General features: G+C 44.4%; 1 protein-coding gene across 2 annotated transcripts; it reads right to left on the bottom strand.

Moving 5' to 3' along the window:
- Positions 1-401: 401 nt before the first annotated feature.
- Positions 402-22369, bottom strand: LOC135517482 (macrophage mannose receptor 1-like). 2 transcript variants are annotated; one of them, XM_064941810.1, is made up of 30 exons: positions 22172-22369; positions 20923-21324; positions 20405-20578; positions 19375-19530; positions 18920-19033; positions 18642-18785; positions 18093-18275; positions 16961-17118; positions 16576-16692; positions 16281-16396; positions 16003-16151; positions 14236-14435; positions 13936-14051; positions 9959-10040; positions 9590-9734; positions 9313-9351; positions 8867-9030; positions 6101-6165; positions 5771-5871; positions 5466-5605; positions 5092-5200; positions 4579-4751; positions 4163-4268; positions 3688-3920; positions 2756-2921; positions 2426-2578; positions 2082-2198; positions 1541-1702; positions 1363-1395; positions 402-1084 (listed from the first exon to the last, which is right to left on the bottom strand). In XM_064941810.1, the coding sequence occupies exons 1-30, from the start codon at positions 22239-22241 to the stop codon at positions 849-851; spliced, it is 4323 nt and encodes a 1440-aa protein (XP_064797882.1). In that variant the 5' UTR covers positions 22242-22369; the 3' UTR covers positions 402-848. The 2 variants fall into 2 exon arrangements, with proteins under 2 accessions (XP_064797882.1, XP_064797881.1); XM_064941809.1 differs by having other exon boundaries at positions 18093-18278; positions 22172-22368.
- Between the last annotated feature and the right edge of the window lie 3054 nt (positions 22370-25423).

Genomic DNA, 25423 nt, shown 5'->3' with positions numbered 1-25423 from the left:
GTTATCTTGGATTCCCCCTGTCACAACGAGTTTTATGGCTGATTTATGATGTTACGGTCAATCCGCAGTGTTTTCTTTCTTTATTTACCTTGTGAAATGGGAAAACATTTATTTATGAAGTTGATCATGTGCTCTTTATAACAGAGTGATACAATTAGGGGAAATCAAAAATACGTTTTGGGACCATGTCACACTTCTTAAAAGTCACCGAATTGGTGGAACGACCCAATAACCTCTTTAATCTGCCTCTTAGTGATGATAGCTGTGTTTAAGTGTACCTCAATTACTGTATATAGTTCCCGAAATGGTGTATTAACCCCCTAAATGCACCTGGATTCAGTATGTATTGATTTAGCATGCAATGTGTGAGAAGTGTGAGTAAGAGTATAAGGTCAAAGACATTTGTTTCAAAACTTTATTTCTCTCTCTTTGAGCATATATTTACAATATAACTTGGCAAAAACAAAGCAAAGTACAGTGGTTGTATTTTGAACTTTAGTTTCACACACCAAATAAATATGTACAAGGCTCAATTAAACCAAACAAAATGACTGTTGTTGATTCTATAATTTGTGCAGGGGTTGCATATGCAATCTTAGCTCTACATCTGGACTGTATCCTTGATGACTGATGCATATCATGTATCCTTGATGACAAAGTGCATATCATTTTCACCCATTATTTACAGAGCAAGACAATTAACAAAGATAGTAAGTGAATGGTTTCAGATTTAGTTGCAATCTCAGAATGGGTAGGCCTTAACACCAGCAGCATGCTTTTTGGGTATTTTTCATATCAAATCGTGTCTCAACAGTGTTTTTACCTGTTGGTGGTTCTTTGTCTCCTGTCTAAGCTGTTTCGTTCTGCTCTATGTTGGCCACCAGGCCCTTAGTGTCCACAGTGGATGTTGGGCGGATGGGGTTGTTGAAGTACAAGGTGTTGTCGAAAGTACACTCTCCCAGGATGGGGGTAGGTATCCGTTTGCGGAGTAGGAAGGCTCCGAGTCCTACCACTGTGATTATCACAAAGACGACTGCCACAGCAATGCCGGCATAACCATGGGGAGCTTCCTCCACTAGGGGAGCTAGAAGAAAGGAAGTCACAGTGTTATTGGCAAAATTATTGTTGGGATTGGTTTTAGTCCCTGTATAATGTTCAGAAATGTGGAGTAGAGTGAAGTTGCCCTAGACGCTGATCTTGGGTCAGTTTTGCATTTTCTCCACTAATGGTTACGGATTGGGTGAGGGGAAACTGATCCCAGGACTATGCCCTGGAGCAAGAAAAGCATTGATTTGACTGTCAAAACTGATCAAATGTATCATTCTTTACGCTAACCAATTATATCTGCTGTGAGACACTCACCAGCAACTGGTTGCTTCTCTGTTGGTGTGATGACTGCAAAAGAAAGAGATAAAGTTGTTCACAAAACATAATTGCAAGACAATTCTAAGCTGCTACAACAAACACAGGATTTCTTGAATAATGACTCTGATATCATCCCATCTTAAATACTTGAATCTATCAGCTGAGTCCAACTCACCTTTGGCTGTTTTGCAGATGTACGACTTGTACCGGTTGCAGCTGTTAGTGCTCCACAGACCACTATCAGACTGGATCTCCACACATTGTTCTCCACTCTTTGGCATCCCTTGTTTCCAGTTGGTATAGTCTACCACACTGTTGTCAATCCACATCCAGTCACCTGGAACAAGAACAATGGGTCAAACCTATATCCTTTGACATGGGTGATTCATTGCCATTGAACAACTATAAATCGATAAACATGGTTGTGAAGAAACGCAAGACGTGGGTTCCCTTCAGGGGGTACTGCTACGCCTTCCTCAACTCTGTGGTGGACAACTGGGCCCACGCCACTGTGGAGATCACCAGGTCAGACAAGGCATTTACTCCATTGGTTGTGAAATTGGGACATAATCTTAGATTTGCAAGGTACTGTACTTGCCAAATTCCGGTAATTCCGGTAATTTTCCGGTAATTTTTCCTGAATTCCTTGGTTTTCCAGAAATCCTGGTTGGGAATTTGGGGAAATTTCACTGAATTTTATAACCATAGGTACTGACCTTCGTGGCTCTTGTGCATGCCAATCCAGAATGACTTGGATCCATCCTGCAGTAGCTCAAGGTTCTCCTGGATGAATCTGGCCTCCAAGGGATCCTCGACACTCACCAGGGTTGCTCCTGTTGTCAGTGAAACTTACTACACATATTCATCATCACCATCAATCACTTTGAATTTCTTGCATTCAATTAATGAATATGCTCTACATTCAATTAAGACATTGGGTATGTCCCAAATAGCACCCCAGTTCCTATGTAGTGTACTACTTTTGACCATGGAATAGCATGCTGTTTGGGACGCTATTCCATTCTGGTCTGAATTGGTGTGATGGAGGAGAAGTGTGTACCCATTCGGAGACATTCCACAGTGGCGTGGGCCCAGTTGTCCACCACAGAGTTTAGGAAGGCGTAGCAGTAACCCCTGAAGGGAACCCACGTCTTGCGTTTCTTGGGCTCGGGGCAGTTGCCAGGGAGCTGAGGGGGCTGGCTGGGGGCTATGTCTTTAAAAGAGGCCAGAGAAGTTCACATACTGAAGTTGATGTACATGAGATGTATATGGTCAATGTCGGCAAAACTGATACATTACTGCATACAACACTTTTAAAAGACACACTTTTGGATTGATCAGGCATTAAACACAGACATTGTGGGTAAATGGAGTAAAGGCCTTGTCTGACCTGGTGATCTCTTGCACAGTGAGGAGTAGGTGTTACTACAGTCGCCTGTCTTCCACTTGGCGTCCGTATCCATGTAAACACAGGCCATATTGTTCTTTGGCTCATCTTCGCCCCATTTGGTGTAAGATAGAGGCCAGTTATCCACCCACTTAAAACGCCCTTCAGTCTGAGAGACAGAGACAAAGACAACAAAACACAATGGGGGCAAGGTCCAGCTGAAAGCTTGCAGCTTTTCAAACACAAAATCACTTTGGTTTCTTAAATGAACACGTCAGAGTAGGAGATCCAAAGGATAACAGTGGGAGATCATATCAATGCTAAGTCCTCTTTGGAGCTGCACTAGCTCTTAAACCAAAGCCAGAGTCCTAACAATTAGGTCATTTTTTACATGCTGTACCTTGTAAAAATGAATTTTAAGATTTTACATTTATTTAACTATGCAAGTCAGTTAAGAACAAATTCTTATTTTCATTGACATCCTAGGAATAGTGGGTTTGCTGCCTTGTTCAGGGGCAGACAACAGATTTATACCTTGTCAGCTCGGGAAGATGATCTTGCAACCTTTCGGTTATGAGTCCAATGCTCTAACCACTAGACTACACTGCCGCCCCAAGATCACAAAGATCCATAATTATAATTAGTCTGATCAACATATTGTTTAGAATATTTAGTCTCTGTAACCCAAATGACTGGCATAGAGCAATGTCAGTACCATAGCGGTTAGAGCGTTGGACCAGTAACCGGAAGGTTACTGACAAGGTACAAATCTGTTGCTCTGCGACCGAGCAAGGCAGTTAACTCCCAGGTTCCGTGGATGTCGATTAAGGCACCTCTCTGATACAGAGGGGTTGGGTTAAATGCGGAAGACACATTTCAGTTGAATACATTCAGCTGGACAACTGACTAGGTGTCCCACTTTCCTCCTCTTTTACCAAATTGTTGTTGAGGCCAATCCACACAGGCCCATTGTATTTTTGGATCTGCATTGTGATGAAGGCCTGGGTGATGGGGTTCAGGATGCTAGCCAACTCTGCATCGTCTGCTTTACATTGCCTCCGGGCCTCGTCCCAGTTCATATTCTGGTCCACCAGTTGGAAGGAGTCATTTCCCAGCTTGTAGAACGTCTTCGTGGACTCTGTGGTGGCAGGGACCACAATCTGAGAATCTGAAACCAAAGGAGACTTTTTGGAGGGGAACCTAAAGAGGGATACTCTATTGGACCACATACCGAAGAATTGGATTTGAACAGCCTCACTAGGGTTGTCGATAACTTGCCAAAAACTGTGAGGTTCTCCAGAAATGCTGCTTGGAGGATTCACGGATTTCTGGAAAACCTGTGGATTTTGAGAAAGTTACTGGAATTTTGCAAACCTAGAGCTGCCTCAGTGAACTATGGCTTCTTCTCACCAATATTCCTTTTGCAGATGAAACCACGGGATACTAAGCAATCCTCGACCTTCCACATTCCTGTCTGTTTTTGAGAGCTGCCCACCAGAACCACACAGTCAAACACCTGGAAGAGAGATTGGGAAGGAGATGAAAAGGTTAGATCCCTCTCCAGAATTCTCATTTGACTGGTTAAGGCTGTTTTGCATTTGGATTTATTGACAATAAGTCAATCAAAATCCCAAAGCCTAACATGTAAAGGTTCCCAAACCCAGATTGAAGGCGCAGTTCTGGATAAAAGTCATTCTCAATAAAGAATCTTCCTTGAATGTAGATTTTAGTCTACCTACTTTCAACAGGGATTCTCTTTTCAGAACAATTTTTGATCTGTTTCCAGGAAGTCACTTAATCTGTGTTCAGTACTGTAAGTCTTGTACCTCTTCCATAAATGAATATCGTCCGTCTGGCACTGACGTTGGATGCCCTTTTGCCCAGTTGGTATAGGAAACCCCTCTCCCCTCCGTCCATAGGAAGCGCATCTCCCAGTTGATGTCGTTCAGACCTATCCAAATGTCCTGGGGATTCCCAAGCATCTGGGTGGTAAGGAATGCTGGGAGGAAGACCAGTCAGAACAATGAAGAGTCAACAAGTGAATCCATATATACTGTTTACATAAAAAGATTTATGAACCCCTCTTCCATTGGTTAGCATTTAAATTATTTGGCACTCGTTAACCAATGTCTATAAGGTTTCTTGTTGCATGCTTATAATTGCACAAATCCTCAATATAATTGAACACATTAAATTTGACAGAATTTTAATAGCATGGTTTTATGCTAAATTACTATTAGAGAATTTCAATGTTCATTTTATTTCATTCTACCTTGGGCAATGCCAATGTCTCAGGTAGCTTTAGCAGTGAGGTGTAAAGGGATAGACTTCTCACCCACCTTGCTCTTTTTCGCTGAGGACAGAGGCCAGGTTCCCTCCCTGGTTAATGCAGTAGGTCCTGGCCTCCTGCCACGGCTTCTTATCACTGTCTCCAATGAATTTGTAGCACTGTGGAAACATGATGCATCATAGTAGTGCACTTTGAGGGGAATAAGGTGCCATTTGGGATGGAGGCAATGACTCAACTCTCCACACACAGGTCAGCATCACATTGGGTCATCACTCGGGACTTGATTTTTTTACTTGACACATGATAAGGAAAGTAGTTTGTGTGAGGTTTTCTCTCCTGGTGCACCATACAGTTATACAGTATGTAGCCTATGGTATGATTTTATAGTATGTGGTGGTGGTACTGTAGTAGTGTAGCAGTTACCTTCCCCTGGAAAGCAATCCATTCTGCGGCACAACCTCCCTTTGGTACAGTGGTGGGGGCCATGGTCGTGTTAGTGAAACTGGTGGTTCTTTTACAAATGGAGGCCAGCTCTACTCCACAGTTGATGTCATTCCAGTACCCTAGAGATGCAGAGAAACAAAGAGACACAACCCGATATAGACCCAGCTTACAAAATGACATCCTGGGAGCGTCCCCTGAATGTTAGTGAAAGTCCCATGGACGTTGCAGTATAACAACACTGTAACGAGAGCGTAACTGCTAAATCCCTCTGGAATTAGACGTACCCATACTCTTGTATATCGTCACACAGTTCTCATCGTTGTTGGCGAAGTTGGGTTCGTTTTGATCCCACGCGGTAAACACAACAGGAGACCCATCCAACCAGCTGAAACATACAGTACACAAACCCAGTCTGAACGTTGAGCATCTATTCAATCAACTACACACCTTGAAAGCACACGTTTCTCCACTCGGCAGAGAAGTACAGATTTCAGGTATGTTCACTGGACTGTGACAAACAAAACATGCTCATGCACAAGTATCTCTGAAAAGAGGTGGTATGACTTCAGGTTGTTTTAAATGTCCAGGGAACAGTCAACAGTCATTTTACATACCTAAAAGACTTATCCAAACCAACGGTCATTCCAATGTAATATTGTCCCTCGGATCCTCTAGATATCTGGAAAAAAGTTGCAACTCTTTGAGGAAACAACCATTTCTAGATTGAACATTGAACATTTCAGTGACACTTGTTGTCATCCTGTCATAGTGTAAAATCCTCTCTTTATCAGATCCCAAGAACCAAAGCTTTTCGGACATCACAGGACTGCATATACACAAATATAAACACAACATGTAAAGTTTTGGTCTCATGTTTCATGAGCTGAAATAAATGATCCCAGAAATGTTCAGCGACGCACAAAAAAGCTTATTTCTCTCAATTTTAGTGTACACATTTGTTTCCATCCCTGTTAGTGAGCATTTCTCCTTTGTCAAGATAATCCATCCACCAGGTAGGTGTGGCATATCAAGAAGCTGATCAAACAGTGTGATCATTATACAGGTGCACCTTGTGGTGGGGACAATGAAAGGCCACTCTATGTGTGCAGTTTTGTCATACAACCCAATGCCACAGATGTCTCAAGTTTTGAGGGAACGTGCAATTAGCATGCTGACTGCAGGAAAGTTCACCAGAGCTGTTGCCAGATCATTGAATATTCAGTTCTCTACAATATGCCGCCTCCAATGTCATTTTAGAGAATGACGTCCAACTGACGTCACAACTGCAGACTACGTGTATGGCGTCTTGTGGGTGAGACAACAATGTGAAGAGAGTGCACCATGGTGGCGGCAGGGTTATTATGGTATGGGCAGGCATAAGCTACAGACAACGAACACAATTGCATTTTATAGACTGTGACGATATCCTGAGGCCCATTGTCATGCCATTCATTCAACACCATCACCTCATGTTTCAGCATGATAATTGCAAGGCCCAATGTTGCAAGGATCTGTACACAATTCCTGGAAGCTGAAAATGTCCCAGTTCTTCCATGGCCTGCATACTCACCAGTTATGTCACCATTTGATCATGTTTGGGATGCTCTGGATCAACTTGTTCAACAGCCAGTTCCAGTTCTTGCCAATATCAAGCAACTTCGCACAGCCATTGAAGAGGAATGGGACAACATTCCACAGGCCACAATCATCAGCCTGATCACCTCTATGCGAAGGAAATGCGTCATGCTGCATGAGGCAAATGGTGGGCACACCAGATACTGACTGGTATTCTGATCCACGCCCCTACATGTTTTCAAGGTATCTGTGACCAATCGATTCAAATCAGTATTCCAGGTGTTGTGAAATCCATAGATTAGGGCCTAATTTATGTATTTAATTGACAGATTTACTTACAGTACCAGTCAAGTTTGGACACACCTACTCATTCAAGGGTTTTTCTTTATTTTTACTGTTTTCTACTTTTTGAATAATAGTGAAGACATTAACACATATGAAATAACACTTATGGAATCATGTAGTAACCAAAAAAGTGTTAAACAAATCAAAATATATTTTAGATTTGAGATTCTTCAAAGTAGCCACACTTTGCCTTGATGACATCTTTGCACACTGTTTTCATTCTCTCAACCAGCTTCATGAGGTAGTCACCTTGGATGCATTTCAATTAACAGGTGTGCCTTGTAACAAGTTCAGATGTGGAATTTATTTCCTTCTAAATTAATACATTTGAGCTAATCAGTTGTGTTATGACAAGGTAGGGGTGGTATACAGACGATAGCCTTATTTGGTAAAAAAAACAAGTCAATATTATGGCTTGAACAGCTCAAATAACCAAAGAGAAACGACATTCCATCATTACTTTAAGACATGATAGTCAGTCAATTCGGAAAAGAAATTTCAGTCCAAATAAATGCTTCACAGAGTAACAGACACATCTCAACATCAACTGTTCAGAGGAGACTGCGTGAATCAGGCCTTCATGGTAGAATTACTAATTACCACTACTAAAGGACAATAATAATAATAATAATAATAATAAGAGATTGTCTTGGGCCAAGAAACACGAGCAATGGTCATTAGACCGGTGGAAATCTGTCCTTTGGTCTGATGAGACCAACCACCGTATCTTTGTGAGACGCAGAGTATGTGAATGGATGATCCTCATATGTGTGGTTCCCAGCATGAAGCATGGAGGGGGAGGTGTAATGGTACTTTGCTGGTGACACTGTTGGTTATTTATTTAGAATTCAAGGTACACTCAACCAGCATGGCTACTACAGCATTCTGCAGCGATACGCCATCTCATCTGGTTTGCGCTTAATGGGACTCTCATTTGTTTTTCAACAGAACAATGACCCAAAACACACCTCCGGGTTGTGTAAGGGCTATTTGACCAAGAAGGAGAGAGATGGAGTGCTGCATCAGATGACCTGGCCTCCACAATCACCCGACCTCAACCCAATTGAGATGGTTTGGGATGAGTTGGATCACAGAGTGAAGGAAACGCAGCCAACAAGTTCTCAGCATATGTGGGACCTCCTGCAAGACTTGGAAAAGCGTTCCAGGTGAAGCTGGTTGAGAGAATGCCAAGAGTGTGCAAAGCTGTCATCAAGGCAAAAGGTGGCTACTTTAAAGAATCTCAAATATAAAATATATTTGGATTTGTTTAACACTTTTTTTGGTTACTACATTATTCTATATGTGTTATTTCATAGTTGTGATGTGTATACTACTTTTCTATTATGTAGAAAATAGTAAAAATAAAGAAAAAGTGTGTCCAAACATTTGACTGGTACTGTATATGAACTGACATTTTTTCATGTTGCATTTATATTTTTGTTCAGTATAGAAGTGTCTACCTGTTTCCATATAAACTTCCTCTCGCTCTCTGCAGTAATGACCACCAGGTCACCAAAGTTCTTTTTACAGAATTCTCTCGACTCGTCCATGGGGAGATTCTCAGTGTTGAAGAAATACTGAGTGTCGTTGTACTCAATCCAGCCGTCCTTTGTAGTATTGTACACTGAAAAGGCATGTAAAAAAGGAGTACATTTCCTGTTAGGCATTTTTAATAGTACAAATTTCACAGAGTACATTTTCTCTTAGTGTTTGTGTTGAACTATGCTTCTCAAACTAAATGATAGAAGAAGGTGTGCTATACCTTATGTGCAGTGATTAATTTAACTTAAGGGAAAGGCCAAGAGCTTGAAGGAGAGCAGGGATAGTGAGAAGGAGGAAGTGGAGACAGGAAGTGGAGGAATGAGAAACAGGAAACTGGACATATTCCTAAGATCCTATGCATTACCTGGCTCAACTTGAGTGGGATGGGGCTTTGGGGTAACACCTGTGGATACCAAAAAAAGTTTGGGTGAGCACATCTGCAAGGTTGAGGGTCAAAATTCTATGTTCATCAATAGTTTCATGACTGACATGCCCATTGGGCACACACACTGGTTGAATCAATGTTGTTTATACGTGATTTCAATGAAATGACGTTGAACCAACGTGGAATAGATGTTGAATTTACGTCTGTGCCCAGTGGCTGGTGAAGTCAGTGCTCCAGCAGATATGGTCTACTGTACCTTTGCGAATCTCGCAAATCCAGTCATTGTAGGCATCACAGTGTCGATCATTCCAGTGGCGTCCGAAGTAAAACTGGACCTCTGCGCATTTTTCGTTATCGTTGTAGTCGTTTGGTTCTCCAAATCCCCAATTCTCATAGCTGAACTGGAGAACAACATTGGAATAATGTTACACCGTAGCACTGTATGGTGTCCATATTAGCCTCAGGCTGAGGCTGTCCTTTATATGGACACCATAGTACAGTATGAACTTTCATTCCCTTTAAAGACAATGACTGCAAATCAATGATTGAAACAAGAGTAGTGAGTAATAAACTACTTTCAAGGAGAAGGAATATCACAGTAAAGATGAGGTGGCAGGCTACTCACTGCTGATCCGTCAGCCCAGACGAAACCTGCGGAGGGATCCAGATTGCTGAGGCCGATCCAGGCTGCATCAGAGGAATGATACCTGAACAGAGAGAATGGAAACCACAGACAGTGGTTATTATGACTGTGTGGTTTTCAACCATAGACAGTGGTTATTATGAGATTGTGGTTTTCAACCATCGACAGTGGTTATTATGACTGTGTGGTTTTCAACCATCGACAGTGGTTATTATGACTGTGTGGTTTTCAACCATCGACAGTGGTTATTATGACTGTGTGGTTTTCAACCATCGACAGTGGTTATTATGACTGTGTGGTTTTCAACCATCGACAGTGGTTATTATGACTATGTGGTTTTCAACCATCGACAGTGGTTATTATGACTATGTGGTTTTCAACCATAGACAGTGGTTATTATGACCGTGTGGTTGTCAACCACAGACAGTGGTTATTATGACTATGTGGTTTTCAACCATAGACAGTGGTTATTATGACCGTGTGGTTGTCAACCATAGACAGTGGTTATTATGACTGTGTGGTTTTCAACCATAGACAGTGGTTATTATGACTATGTGGTTTTCAACCATAGACAGTGGTTATTATGACCGTGTGGATTTCAACCACAGGCAGTGGTTATTATGACCGTGTGGATTTCAACCACAGACAGTGGTTATTATGACTGTGTGGTTTTCAACCATAGACAGTGGTTATTATGACTGTGTGGTTTTCAACCATCGACAGTGGTTATTATGACTGTGTGGTTTTCAACCATAGACAGTGGTTATTATGACTGTGTGGTTTTCAACCATCGACAGTGGTTATTATGACTGTGTGGTTTTCAACCATAGACAGTGGTTATTATGACTATGTGGTTTTCAACCATAGACAGTGGTTATTATGACTGTGTGGTTTTCAACCATAGACAGTGGTTATTATGACTGTGTGGTTTTCAACCATAGACAGTGGTTATTATGACTATGTGGTTTTCAACCATAGACAGTGGTTATTATGACTGTGTGGTTTTCAACCATAGACAGTGGTTATTATGACTGTGTGGTTTTCAACCATAGACAGTGGTTATTATGACTATGTGGTTTTCAACCATAGACAGTGGTTATTATGACCGTGTGGTTTTCAACCATAGACAGTGGTTATTATGACTATGTGGTTTTCAACCATAGACAGTGGTTATTATGACCGTGTGGATTTCAACCATAAACAGTTGTCACGAATCTCGCCGAAGATGGTGCCTCTTCCTGTTCGGGCGGCGCTCGGCTGTCGTCGTCGCCGGCCTATTAGCTGCCATCGATTCCCTTTCAGTTTGTTTCTGTTTATTGGGTTTAATTGGGTACACCTGTTTTGAGTTAGTGTTTGTTTGTAGGCTATTTAAGGGCACTAGGCCCGCTGGGTATTTGTGCGGGCTTGTTTCCTGTTATCTATGTATGAGTGTTATCAGTATTTTTCCGGACAGTTTTTAGTCCGTTGTATTTTGGGACGGGTTGTTTCATGCGCCCTGGTGTTTTGCATGTCGTGGTTCCACAGTCTATGGAATAAAATATCCACGTACTGAATTACCTGCTCTCTGCGCTTGACTCCTCCACTCACCATCGTTAGAAGTTGTAACAGAAGCCCGCACCAATCGAAATGGAGTCAGCAGGAGCAGCGACCACCCCTCTCCTAACTATGGAGGAGTGCGTCCATCACCATACAGCCGTCCTCCATCGGATCGCTACAGCGATGGACCAGATGATGGAGAGGATGGAGCGATGGGAGATGAGTGGTCTACCGACGTCTACCCCAGCTCCCCCACAGACGACGCCACCTACTCCACCTACGTCGTCCTCTGGGTCCAGCTCATTGCGTCTCTCCCCCCCGATAGAGTACGACGGTGCGGCGGCTGGGTGCCAGGGATTTCTTTCTCCAGCTCGAGCTCTACCTGGCTACCGTGCGTCCGGCTCCCTAGGGTGAGGAGAGTGTGAGCCTCCTCGTCTCCTGTTTAACGGGTAGGGCCCTGGACTGGGCCAACGCTGTCTGGAACAGCCCAGACTCGGCTCGGGACAACTACCTGGAGTTCACCCGCCGTTTTTTAGCTGTGTTCGACCACCCACCAGAGGGCAAAGCGGCGGGTGAACGACTGTTCCACCTCAGACAGGAGATGAGGAGTGCTCAGGACTTCGCGCTGGAGTTCAGGACCCTAGCTGCTGGTGCTGGGTGGAATTACAGGGCCCTGATGGACCATTACCGGTGCAGTCTCCGGGAGGACGTCCACCGGTAGCTAGCTTGTCGGGACACTACTCTCTCCCTGGATGAGCTGATAGACATTCGATTGGACAACCTGCTAGCTGCCCGCGGGCGTTCAGAAGGGGTCCTGTTAATTCCACCTTCCAGCCCTCCCGCTCCCACTCCGATGGAGTTGGGAGGAGCTGCATCTAGGGAGACCAGAGGAGGAGGCTCCTTCTGCGTCTATTGTGGACGGAGAGAACACACTTCGGACCGGTGCTGGAGGAGTTCCTCTGGGAGTCGAGCTGGTCGGCGGAACACTCCTCGGCCACCCCAGGTGAGCAGGCACCACACTCACCCAGAGCTCCCTGTTGGTCACATGTTTTAGTTTATTTTTTTCCCTGCGGGTTTTCCCTCTCTTCAGCATAAGGCGCTAGTCGATTCAGGCGCAGCTGGGAGTTTTATGGATCGCGGACTCGCCCGTAAGTTGGGTATTCCGTTAGTGCAGATAGACCCACCTGTCCCCGTGCACTCCTTAGATAGCAGACCGTTAGGGTCAGGGCTGGTCAGGGAGGCCACGATTCCACTGGACATAGTGATGCAGGGGGATCATAGGGAGAAGATCAGTTTCTACCTTATTGATTCACCTGGGTTTCCCTGGCTGGCTATTCACAATCCCCACGTTTCCTGGAATCAGGGGGCTCTTCAGGGGTGGTCAGACGAGTGTTTGGGTAGGTGTATAGGAGTTTCCATCGGTGCCACGACGGTGGAGAGTCCAGACCAGGTTTCCACCGTGTGCATTCCCCTAGAATATCCGTGCATTGATTTTTGAGGTCTCAATTCGATCACAGTGGGTTTTAGTTATCCGCTAACTCTCATCGCTACGGCGGTGGAATCATTCCACGGAGCGCGTTTTATCACAAAACTGGACCTCAGGAGCGGGTATAATCTGGTGCGTATTCGGGGAGGAGACGAGTGGAAAACAGCGTTTAGTACCACATCAGGCCACTATGAGTACCTCGTCATGCCGTATGGGTTGAAAAATGCTCCAGCCGTCTTCCAATCCTTTGTAGATGCGATTCTCAGGGACTTGCACGGGCAGGGTGTGGTAGTCTATATTGATGACATCTTGATTTATTCTGCAACACGCGTCGCGCATGTCTCCCTGGTGCGCAAGGTTCTTGGGCGACTGCTGGAGCATGACCTATATTTCAAGGCTGAGAAATGCGTGTTCTCCAAACCAGCCGTTTCCTTCCTGGGTTATCGCATTTCCAGCTCGGGGGTGGTGATGGAGTGTGACCGCGTTAATGCCGTGCGTAATTGGCCGACTCCGACCACGGTAAAGGAGGTGAAGCGGTTTTTAGGGTTTGCCAATTACTACCGTGTTTTTGGGACGGGTTGTTTCATGCGCCCTGGTGTTTTGCACGTCGTGGTTCCACAGTCTATGGAATAAAATATCCACGTACTGAATTACCTGCTCTCTGCGCTTGACTCCTCCACTCACCATCGTCAGAAGTTGTAACAACAGTGTTTATTACGACCGTGTTGATTTTGATTTCAACCACAGGCAGTGGTTATTATGACCGTGTGGTTTTCAACCATAAACAGTGGTTATTATGACCGTGTGGATTTCAACCATAAACAGTGGTTATTATGACCGTGTGGATTTTGATTTCAACCACAGACTGTGGTTAATAGGACCACACTGGTTTTGACTGATACTTATGGCAACAGAGACAGTTATGAGGATAACTTACGGAGAGCTGTTCAGGTCTGTGGCACTGTGAATGCTCATCAGATCACCACCAATGGCCTTGCAGAATTCCCGCGACTCTGACCATGACTTCTTGTTTTCAGTCTCTTTCCTGTAAAGCTTATTGAGGGGAGAGAAAATGATTATTGATGAATTATTAATGAATTATTATAATAAAGGATTATCAATGATTTCATGCTCATTTATTAAATTACTGATAAAAACAATAACTATTCACTTAAATTCACTGATCAAAGTGTTTGTTTCACATACAGAACATGTACAGCATATACCCCAACTGTACCTTGTAACAGACATTCCTTTTAGCAACAGGTGACCACCCAGAAGGACAGCTCAGTGCCGGGGTGGTGGGAGGGGCCATTGTTGATGTGACGCCCTCCGCCATTTTCTTACAGATGTACTTCTCCTTGTTGCTGCAGCTGACCACATCCCACAGACCAGCAAACATTCCAGTTGTCATAGCTACGCAGCCTTGTTTTCTGTCTTTTTTCAAACACACAGAAAGATGAGAAAAATTGAGTAGTTTAATTTAGTTCCAACATTTGCCATGCAGTTAAGGTGTGGGAGAAAGTAGTCGTCATACCAATGACAGTTCCTGCTACAATCTGTCACGCCCTGGCCATAGAGAGGCTTTTATTCTCTATTTTGGTTAGGCCAGAGTGTGACTTTGTTGGGCATTCTAGTTTCTTTATTTCTGGGCAAAGGCTGGAGAGTATCGACGTCCAAGGGAGGAGATAGAGGCGGCGAAAGCAGAGCGGTGACAATACGAGGAGTTGGCACAGCGGAGCAGGCACGAGAGGCCTGAGAGGCCAAAATTGGGGGGAGCACACGAGGAGATTGGCTGAGTCAGGTTGGAGACCTGAGCCAACTCCCCGTGCTTACCGTGGGGAGAGTGTGACTGGTCAGGCACCGTGTTATGCAGTGATGAGTACGGTGTCTCCAGTGCGCACTCATAGCCCGATGTGTTATATTCCAGCTCCCCGCATCGGCCGGGCTAAAGTGGGCATACAGCCAGGACGGATGGTGCCGGCTCTGCGCATCTGGCCTCCAGTGCGTCTCTTCGGCCCAGGATATCCTGTGCCGGCTCTGCGCACTGTGTCTCCGGTGCGTCTGCACAGCTCAGTGCGTCCTGTGCTAGCACCCCGCAGTTGCCGGGCGAAAGTAACCATCCAGCCAGGACGGGTTGTGCCGGGTCTCTACGCTCGAGACCTCCAGTGCGCCTCCACGGCCCAGTGTATCCGGTGCCTGCTCCAAGAACCAAGCCTCCAGTATTTCTCCCCAGCCTGGTGAGTCCTGTGCCTGCTCCCAGAACCAGGCCTCCAGTATGTCTCCCCGGCCTGGTGAGTCCTGTGCCTGCTCCCAGAACCAGGCCTCCTGTATGTTCCCCAGCCTGGTGAGTCCTGTGGCAGTTCCATACACCAGGCTGCCTGTACGTCTCCTCACTCCAGTGATGATCTATGGCACAAAGCCTCCAGTGATGATCCATGGCACGAAGCCTCCAGTGACGATCCATGGCACGAAACCTCCAGTGACGATTCATGGCACGAAGCCTCCAGCAACTGTCTCCAGTCCGGAGCCTCCAGTGACAGCCTCCAGTCCGGAGCCGCCAGCGAGGGTCCCCAGTCCGTGGCCTGCAGCGCGGGTACTGTCACACCCTGGCCATAGAGAGGCTTCTATTCTCTAATTTGGTTAGGCCAGGGTGGGCATTCTAGTTTCTTTATTTCTATGTTTTCTGTTTCTATGTTTTGGCTGGGTATGGTTCTCAATCAGGGACAGCTGTCTATCATTGTCTCTGATTGGAAATTATACTTAGGCAGCCTGTTTTTCCACCTTAGTTGTGGGTAGTTGACTTTGGTAGTGGCCTGTATAGCCCTAGTAAGCTTCACGTTTGTATTGTTGTTTCTTGTTTTTGTTGGTGACATTCATAATAAAAAGAAATGTACGCTCACCACGCAGAACCTTGGTCCGGTCATTTCCCTGACGACGTTCGTGACACAATCGATCATCAGTTGCTACAATCAATCACCATTGTGGGAAAAGGACACTGTACCTGGCATGCCCACGTTGAAGTGGGTGAACTTGACCTCCGAACTGGTAGTCCACTTGAACGTGTCTATATCCGCCATGTTGGAAAGTCCAGTCCAGAAGTACTTTTCCGGCCTCAAACCCACCAAACTGACCAGGAAGGCATTTTCATACCTACAAACCAACCAACAAACACACACACGTTCAATCTGTTATCTGACAACGTATCTTGTCCAGGATATGACTCATAAGTAAGTCAAATATATCTTATCCTTATAAAATGGTCATGATGTGATACCGTACCTGTCAGCCACTTCCACCAGGATTGAGTCACTCTGCTGGCAGGTCTGCTTGGCCTCATCAAATGTTTTGGTTTCTGATCCAACGTTGTAGCAGTAAGAACGATACCGGATCCAGCCCTTGATGACGAAAATACAGAAACAATTATCCTCCTACTGGTGGATCTTTGTCAGTCAAGATGACACCATTCTAGTCCTTATCTAGAATCATTTTCAAGCTTCCATTTCATGTGATATAATTCTGTATTCATTAGTTACTGTACTCTCCCTTTCAACAAACAGGAAATGATCTCACTCACCAGCTTACATCCTGGACTATCTTCCTCTGGGGCACCTGCCACCGGTTTGATGGAGGCCTTTTTCTTACACATGTACCCGTAGGTCTTCTCACACAAATTATCAGCCCACTTCCCATCCTGTGAGAGAATATGGAGTCCACATTGTCACAATACCACATTTATTACTGCGTTGACACCACTGTTAAACGTTGTCATCATTGCCATTGTTAGCCGTAGCATTCAGCTAGTGTTCACATTTATCTAGCGTCAGCAGTTACCTAGCACTAGCATATAGCGAGTGTTAGGGTTAGTTATACAAAATCTGTGGTGTAAGCATTTAGCTAGCGTTAGTGTTAGCATTAGCATGAACCTAATCTGTCCATTGAGGGACCAATGTGAATGTTACCTTTCCTCTGATCAGGACACAGTCCTCCTGGAGGTTGGCACCGTGGGAGGGCTCCCCTGTCTGCCAGTGGCTGAATGTCACATGGGATCGGTCGGTCCACTCAAACAGCAGCGCGTTCCTTTGGTCGTTCAGGCCGATCCACAGCTCATCTGTGGCCGCTGAAGTCAAGCAGAAGGACATTATGAGTCAGAGCCAGGAAGACAGTGATAAACACCTGATATACTAATCGTTGGCTGATCAAATTGACTGAGGTGACATTATGATTAGTATTATTTATTCATGAGGCCCAATTTAGACCAGGGTCTCATTTACAATCATGCCCTGAGTACAAACATTTTCACAATGAAGAAAATTAACATTCCAAAGAAAACAAGACGAATACAGTTACAATACTACCATTTCAACAAATGAACCATCAATAAAAACAACTGCAATTCACAATGAATGAATTTAACACCAGCATCCTAAACTGCTTTAATTAACGGCACCAGGAAATCAAGATGCAAGGAATTTTGCAGGTTATTCCAACAATGGGGGGCACTAAAGCTTAAGGAGGATTTGCCAAAATAGGTAGAGATCACTGTGACGGGTTTGGTCGCCTATTCTTTTATACTTTAGTGACAAAGCTACGTAAATTAGAAGCTTGTTGTGTGGAACGTTGTAAATAAAAAGGGAGTAATGAAGTGATCTACAGGACTTCAATGAGGACCAGCCAACGTTTTGATACAGGATGCAGTGGTGAGTATTAAAATTGTCACTTGTGATAAAGTGAAGTAAATTATGGTAGAAGGCATCCAAACGTTTAAGACTAGTGGCTTCTGCAACCTGGTAAATGGTGTCAGCATAGTCAAGAGCCGGCAGGAATATTGACGGTACAATCTGCTGCCTGCTATTTAGGGAGATGCCAGATCTATATATATATTTTTTAAATATCTTTTTAACTAGCTCATCTGCATGCTTTTTAAACATAAACTCTTTGTCAATCCAAATACCCAGACTTTTATTGGGACACATCTCAGAATGGTTTTCAAAACTGATAGAAAAGACAACCCATGAGAAAAATCCTTGAAGTGCATAACAGATCTATCAGATATAGAGGTAACTATAGCTACAACATGGATAGTGTACTCACTATATCCTGACTGAGAGATGATGAAGCTTTGTTCTTCTATGTTGTGGATGCTGGCCAGGTCCCCTCCATCTTTGTGGCAGGTGGCCAGGGCATCCCTCCACATCTTCTTGGTACGTTGTAGGTAGTAGCAGTGGCCTGCATAGGGAATCCAGTGACTGGTGCAGAAGGTGGGCTGATCTTTTCCTACTGAGGGGGGTCAAAGTTCAATAGTCAGAGAGAAGGTAGAATAACCAGAAAGTGGTTGACTGTAATGTTTTATCTGTTTGACCCAAACAACCTCTGGGTCTGTATTCATGAAGCATCTCGGAGTAAGAGTGCTGATCTAGGATCAGTCCGCCCTGTCCATGTAACCTTTTTCATTATACTCTAAAAAGCTAAACTGACACTAGCCTACTCTGAGACACTTAGTGAAAATGGGCACTAATATATAAGGGTTCAGTTTACCCTACCCTACACAACCTGACCTGGTGTTGTTAACCTTGTGTTGCATGGCATTCAAAAATCGTGTGTAGGTCATGACTGTTATGTACTGTATGATTCAACTCTTACCTATAGGGGCAGAGGCCAGAGTAGTGGAGTTTCCTTTGCGACAGATATATCCCAGCTTCTTGGAACATTCATTGGTCTCCCATTTCGAGGCCTTGCCAGCATTCAGGGTTGCACAGCTGAGCCCGGGTTCAGTTGATGGATGTCCTTTTGGAAATATTGACCCATGTGTTTATTAATTGTCTTCCTGCAACATTGGAAGTCATAACATACTTGGACAACCTCAGTTGTTCCCTAGGCTGTAAAGTATAGTATGATGTGTTGCATGCAGTTGCACTCACCTGGGGCCCAGTTTAAATATCTGAATGGGTTTCCATTGCTCCACTGCCATCCAGCCTCAAAGTCTAGGCTATTCAGTCCAATCCACAGAGATGTGCCCAGGATATTGGTCAACCCTGCATTAATAAAAAGCATCACAATACGTCCACGGGAGTAGTGTAATATTCTTAATAAGGAATTGATTGTATCAGATTGAATTATCTCTAAATCAAGGTGAGGATGTAGGTTAGACTGGCCATAGCGCACTTTGGGCAAATGCCCTGGTCCATCTTCGGGCCGGTGTGTTAGAAATGCCTGTGCTGGTTCCTGGTCCCGGTCCTCCCTTGGACAACAGGTTAGACTATTCCTCAGATGTAGGTCTGACCAGGTCTGACTGTACATACCTGAGATGTAGGTCTGACCAGGTCTGACTGTACATACCTGAGATGTAGGTCTGACCAGGTCTGACTGTACATACCTGAGATGTAGGTCTGCTCGTGGAGCTCTATTATACTGAGCAGGTCGGCTTCTTGCTGCTGGCAGCTCTTCCTCGCCTGGTGCCAGGTCAACACAGACTGGGTGTTCCTCTGGTACAGGACACCTGTCACTGGGTCACTGTCCCATCCTGAGGACGCTGAGGGGGACACGGAAACATTAGGACACACTTAAGGTGGGAAAAAGAAATCATCAATAACAGTCCAAGAACTGAATCAAATCGTGTTCTGTTCATCTCTATCACTTTCCGTCATGACAGAACTGCCCCTCATATCTGTGACTATGGTGGCAGTTCACCAGGAACCTCAGTGAAAGGGGGCTTCCTTCCTTTTCCTGTCCCAGTTTTGGAGCTGTGTCAGGGGAAACACAGGAATGAGCTCCAATCAGGATGGAAGGGTAAAGAGACACAGAGCTGCGTCCACAGCTAGAGGAACTAGAGAAAGCCTTTGTGTTTTTCTGTCAGGAGGTCAGAGACCAGACCTCGTCAGCGCTGACCTGGCCAATCCTGACCTCCAGCGAGGTCACGGAAAAACAGGAAAATCGAAGAATTCCATGTGTAGCCTCTGTTTTAATGAGGAATCTGTCCCTATCACAGGCTTTGCAGGGTGTTTTACGACATTGTTTGAATTAGATACCGTCCCCACATCTTAAACCCTGGTCGTTTGCCTTGTTTTTACAGACTCATCAGAGTCTAGTATAGAGTAGGCCACTCATATTAGAGGGTTGTGTACTCCCATGAGTCAAATTTATTTTACCTTTTTATTTTAGGAACTGTGTTGTATTCAGAAAGCATCCCAGAGTAGGAATGCTGATCCAGGATCAGGTCACTTTGTGTCCTTATTCATTTTGATCAAAAGGCAAAACTGATCCTAAATCAACATTTCTACTCTGAGATGCTTGATACATACGGCTCATGATTTTCTACAGGTGTCACCTGCTGACCCTTTTCCTGATCACTGGAAGATGGCAGTAAATGACAAAAAACATAGCATGAATTGTGAGGCTTGACTCACATTTCGAGGGACAGAAGCCCCACTTCTTGGCTTTATTGTAATCTGTCTCTGTGGCGCACCAGAGCTGTCCATCTGAGCGCCCCTGCGGAGTGCACTCAGCATACCACTTCTCCCCAAACTGAAAGGGGAACTGGCAGGGACGTCCAAAGGCATTCCCCCCTAGTGTGAACACCTCTGATGAAGGGGACAAAACAGTTTGTTACATTTAACATTTCTGTAATGTAGCAGATGCTCTTATCCAGAGCGACTTACACAGTGCATTCATCGTAGGATAGCTCGGTGGGACAACCACATACTGTATCTCAATCATAGTGCATTCTTCCTTAATAAAGTAGCTATCAGCTATCAGTCAGTGCTAGTAGGAAAAAAAACACATTGTTAACAGTATGAATTATCCCAGGTCAGACATTCATTCCCTGGCTTTAAGAAAGTTTATGACAACAGCATCTTACACTTCTGATTCCTACCTCCAATCTCCAACCTCCAGTGACAGTGAGTGTGTCTTGTAGCTGACTTACCTTGGTAGCCCTTGGAGCAGAGGTTTTTCTGAGTACCATACATCTTCCACCAGCTCCAAGACCCAGATCCCTGGTAGATCATCATATTCTTCTCGTTGCGGTTGCCATAGTTTAAGTGCAGCGCCTTGTCTTTGAGGCCGAACAGGGTCTCGTTCTTACACTGCCAGTACTGGAGCTCGCTCTTCTCATCACAGGGGAAGAGCAGCACCTTGACCCAGTCCTTCAGGTCCTGAGCCCCCAGGCAGAGCTTCAGGGAGATGCTGAGGAGACGAGACTGTGAGGCCCAGCGGAATTGCTGGTTCTGGGACGTGTGGTCACAGGGAGCCACTGTGACTTGACTGGCGCTCACCGCCACCACACACTTGTTGTGATCCTGGTTGTAGATCAGGAAGGAGCTGCTGTCTGCAGCAAGGGGGATAAGGGTCTTCTTATTTCTTATCTTTTTTGTTTTATCTGTTTTTGTTCTACAGGACCTTGTTATTTTTAGTATTACATTGTTATTGATTACTGCATTGTTGGGGTTAGAGCTTTCAAGCAAGGCATTTCACTGTACTTGCACATGTGAAATTGATACTTGAAACTAAGGACAATGATGTGATCTATCCAAGGTCTTATCCTTCTTTCAGGCTCTACAACGACTCTCATAAACAGCACTGCAATGCTATTGAACTGTGACATTGTGTCTAATTGTACAGGAACTGTAATTTAAAAATGTATAAAAATCACAACTTTTTAGTTCCAACTACACTAAGTTGCATAAGAAAGCCTGTGTATATAAATATTTGTTGTACTTTCTTATTTTCTGCACTTACAGCTGTTATACCTGTTTACAGCATTCAAATAATTTTCAATCATTTTTAAGAACTCACAGTGTATGTAACTACAATTGAAATACATGTGTTTTTAAGCCACTCAAAAAAATAGGCCACTTTAATGTTTATATCTAAAAGCATCAAAAATTCTAAACGTTATCTAGCTCGTCAAATGGTTCACTCGTGACTCCTGGAATAGATTCCATCACAATATATCTCGCTGTGTCTGCCAATGAAGCAAAACTTACTGAAGGACCTAGAAATTCTGGATAGATATATTACCAGTCTACAAAAATATTGTTACTTTCTAGCAGCCTCAACCTTGTCTTCCGTTTATTGGTAAAGCATATCAACAAATATAATTTGTAACACTTTCATTATACAGATTGCTTAACCATTGCATGAAACCAATTAAAGTGGAATAAAACCCTACATACCTATCTCAGCAGTGCAGCGGAGAGCATGCATAAGGCACAGGAGCACAGCGAGGGATGGACTGGATGCCATCGTAGCTAGTGCATAGTTTGCTATCCCGGGGTGAAAAGGTGGTGTAAAGTAGCTGTACAGTCCAGAGAGGAGAGAGGGATCTGGCTGTGGTGTATTCAGGTGTCTCTCATGGAAGAACAGTGACACAGAGACATGGATGCTGCCCCCTTAATCCAGGCGATGTGTATCCTGTCACATGGGTTGGCGGAGGGTCGGCCAAAACCACTGACATCAGGAGAGGAGAGGGGAAGGAGGAAATGTGCAGCCACTCTCTATGGACGATCTGTAAAATCTAAATACATCAGAGGTTCGTCTTTTAAAGAATATGGTAGAAGTCCTTTTGATGACTGAGGAACATCCTTAATTTCACAATATTCCATGCAAGAGACCTTTTGCGCCCCTATTTTAAGTAGAAATTGTGCAACAATATTGCATTTTAAAAGCTTGTTATATTAAATGAAGTGCCCTTCAATATAGACCACATGGATAATACAATAAATCTGATTTTTTTATATTAATAAAGGCTTGCTGAAGTGCAAAAAATCTGCATTTTGACATGTTACTTCCTAGGAAGATTTTAACCCACTTAATACCAAAATGTTTCACCATCATTTTAAAGCCATAGTTATTTTGTTGCTTTGACAAAATAATTTCTGAAGATTATTATTTATTTAATGTGATTAGTGATTCATTTATGCATGTCCCTCTTTTTAAGGTCAACTCTAACGTGAACTGAACTCTCGTTTTAATATGGTGAAACTATTCCTTTAAAAAGTCCTGACTGAGAGATGATGAAGCTTTGTTCTTCTATGTTTTTTTTAAACATTGAACATCTAATCGTCCAATCAGAGCGTAAATTCGTGTGAGCTGGCTCTACTCTTTTTGACCATTTTCTGGTGTTTTGTGTTGGAAAAATGAGCAGGTTGAGCATCCCTTACAGAAAAAGCACGATTTCACATGTGGAAAAATCACATGATTTCACATGAAATTTGATGTGAAATCTGATAAATACTTGTTTTTGGAACACTTCACATGATCACTACACGTGTAGTTTCATGTTATCACATGTTGTTTTACATGTTGTCACGTTATCGCATTAACTTCACATAACATCACATGTGATCACATGAAAGCATGTAATTTTACAACAAATACATGTGTTTTTGCGGTAAGGGATAACACCTCAATCCATAGACAGTCAGGCTTACAGTCAATTGCCACACCCTGCTGCACACAACAAGCTTCCATTCCCACTGTCAAGAGGTGATTTAATGCCACTCTGTTACTATTTTTGGCACTTAATAAGCATTTACTATATTAATGTGTTTAAGTAACCTTTCGAGATGGAAAAACATGTTTTTAGGTGAAATAAATGTTTATTTTACAACTTACACTTCTCAAAAGGCACTGGATTGGTGAAACGATACAGTAAGTACAGAAGACCAGATCAACAGGAAAACTCTCACCAAAAAAACAGGCTTCTTGCCAACAGTTGTGGCAAATATTTGGCAAGCTCATATTTTCACATGCAAATTAGGTTTGAGGCAAACTTCTCCAAATACATTATGAATATGCAACTTAGATCATGTTTTTTGTTACGTTGTGTATTAACAACATGTTGTATCTACATAGACCAAATCACATTTAACTTTAATGTGACGTGGTAGCGTGAACCCAAGAGCAGAGAATGAACCAGACCAGGAATCAGCAGCTTGGAAAAAACGTAAATAATTTATTTGGAAAAAATGGAAACGTAACAATACAGAAACTAAAAATAGCAAACACTCGAAAACTCACGCAGGGGAATCATACAGGGAACATAATTAATGAACTAACAAAGGGAACAGACAACACACCTCTCTTAAAGGGGAAATAATGAAATGATAAGAAACACCTGAGTAACAAAGTCTCTAGGGCAGTCTCTGCCGCCCTCTGGTGCCCTGGGGGGAACCATGACAGTAACCCCCCTCTAGGAGTGACTCCAGCCGCGGAGCCCTGATGACCACCATGTAGTCGGTTGAAGGCTCTCACCAGACCCGGATCCAGGATGTGCACCCATGCCCGCTCCTCGGGACCGTAGCCCTCCCAGTCCAACAGATACTGCAGGGTCCTTAGGACGTGGCGAGCCTCCAAAAACACCAGACAGTGTGGGCCGGGCGGCCATCCACAAGTCGAGGGGCGGAGGAGCAAGTGTGGGGGGAGAGATGGGACTGGTCCTTACCCGCATGAGATGGGAGACATGGAAGGATGGACAGACCCTCATGAACCTGGGAAGCTGGAGACGATAGGTAACCGGGTTGATGCAACTCAGGATCTTAAAGGGTGCTCGGCAGCGAGGAGCGAGCTCCCGCAAATTCACCTTTAAGAGGATACTCTACCCAGATGAGGAACCTGCTCCAGTTGCTGGCCTGGGTGAAGACGAAGCAGCGGAGGAACTTCTCTAGCTCCTGGTTGGCCTGCTCAGTTTTCCCATTCGACTGTGGGTGGAACCCTGAGGAGAGACTCAACGATGCCCCCAACAGGGAGCAGAAGGCCTTCCAATACCGTGCGACAAACTATGGGCCCCCGATCTGAGACAATGTCCTGGGGAAGTCTGTGTAGTCGAAAGACATGGGTAATCATGAGATCAGTGGTCTCCTTCGCTGAAGGCAACTTGTGTAAGGCGATGAAATGGGCTGCCTTGGAGAACTGATCAACGACCACCAGGCCCTTGAGATGGAGGTAGCCTGGTGATAAAATCTACCAACAGATGAGACCAGGGCCAACTTGGGATAGGCAGAGGTTGGAGCAACCCGGCCGGTTACTGACGGAAAGACCTGCATTGGGCACAGATGGAACAGGCTGTAACCAAGGAAATCACATCCTCAATCATGCTGGACCACCATAATTTACGCCTCAGGATCTCCAGTGTCCGATTAACCCCTGGATGCCCAGTTAATTTAGAGGAGTGTCCCCATTGTAGTACTCGGGACCGGGGTAATCGCGGAACATAAGGTCTGTTAGAGGGTCCCCTGCCGGGGTTCTCGGGTCTGGGCTTGTCAGACCATGGTCTCAATACTCCATATCACAGGGGCCACAATGCATGAGCTCGGGATGATGGGCTCGGTGTTGGTGGGACAGGGCGTCTGCTTTCTTATGTTCTTATGGTCCGTCCAGATCACGAAAGGATGAGGTGCCACTTCCAACCAGTGTCTCCACCCATC

Source organism: Oncorhynchus masou, chromosome 28, assembly GCF_036934945.1.
Source record: "Oncorhynchus masou masou isolate Uvic2021 chromosome 28, UVic_Omas_1.1, whole genome shotgun sequence".
NCBI classification, from domain to species: Eukaryota; Metazoa; Chordata; class Actinopteri; order Salmoniformes; family Salmonidae; genus Oncorhynchus; species Oncorhynchus masou.
Note: the sequence above shows the minus strand (reverse complement) of the source record. Positions and strands in the feature narration are given on the sequence as shown.

Coding starts and splice junctions, on each gene's coding strand:
- LOC135517482 (XM_064941809.1), bottom strand. CDS start 22,241: ATGGCATCCAGTCCATCCCTCGCTGTGCTCCTGTGCCTTATGCATGCT. Junction 16,397..16,575: donor ATAGTCCAGGATGTAAGCTG/GTGAGTGAGATC, acceptor TTCGTCATCAAG/GGCTGGATCCGGTATCGTTC. Junction 5,201..5,465: donor GGATTGCTTTCCAGGGGAAG/GTAACTGCTACA, acceptor ATGTTTCCACAG/TGCTACAAATTCATTGGAGA.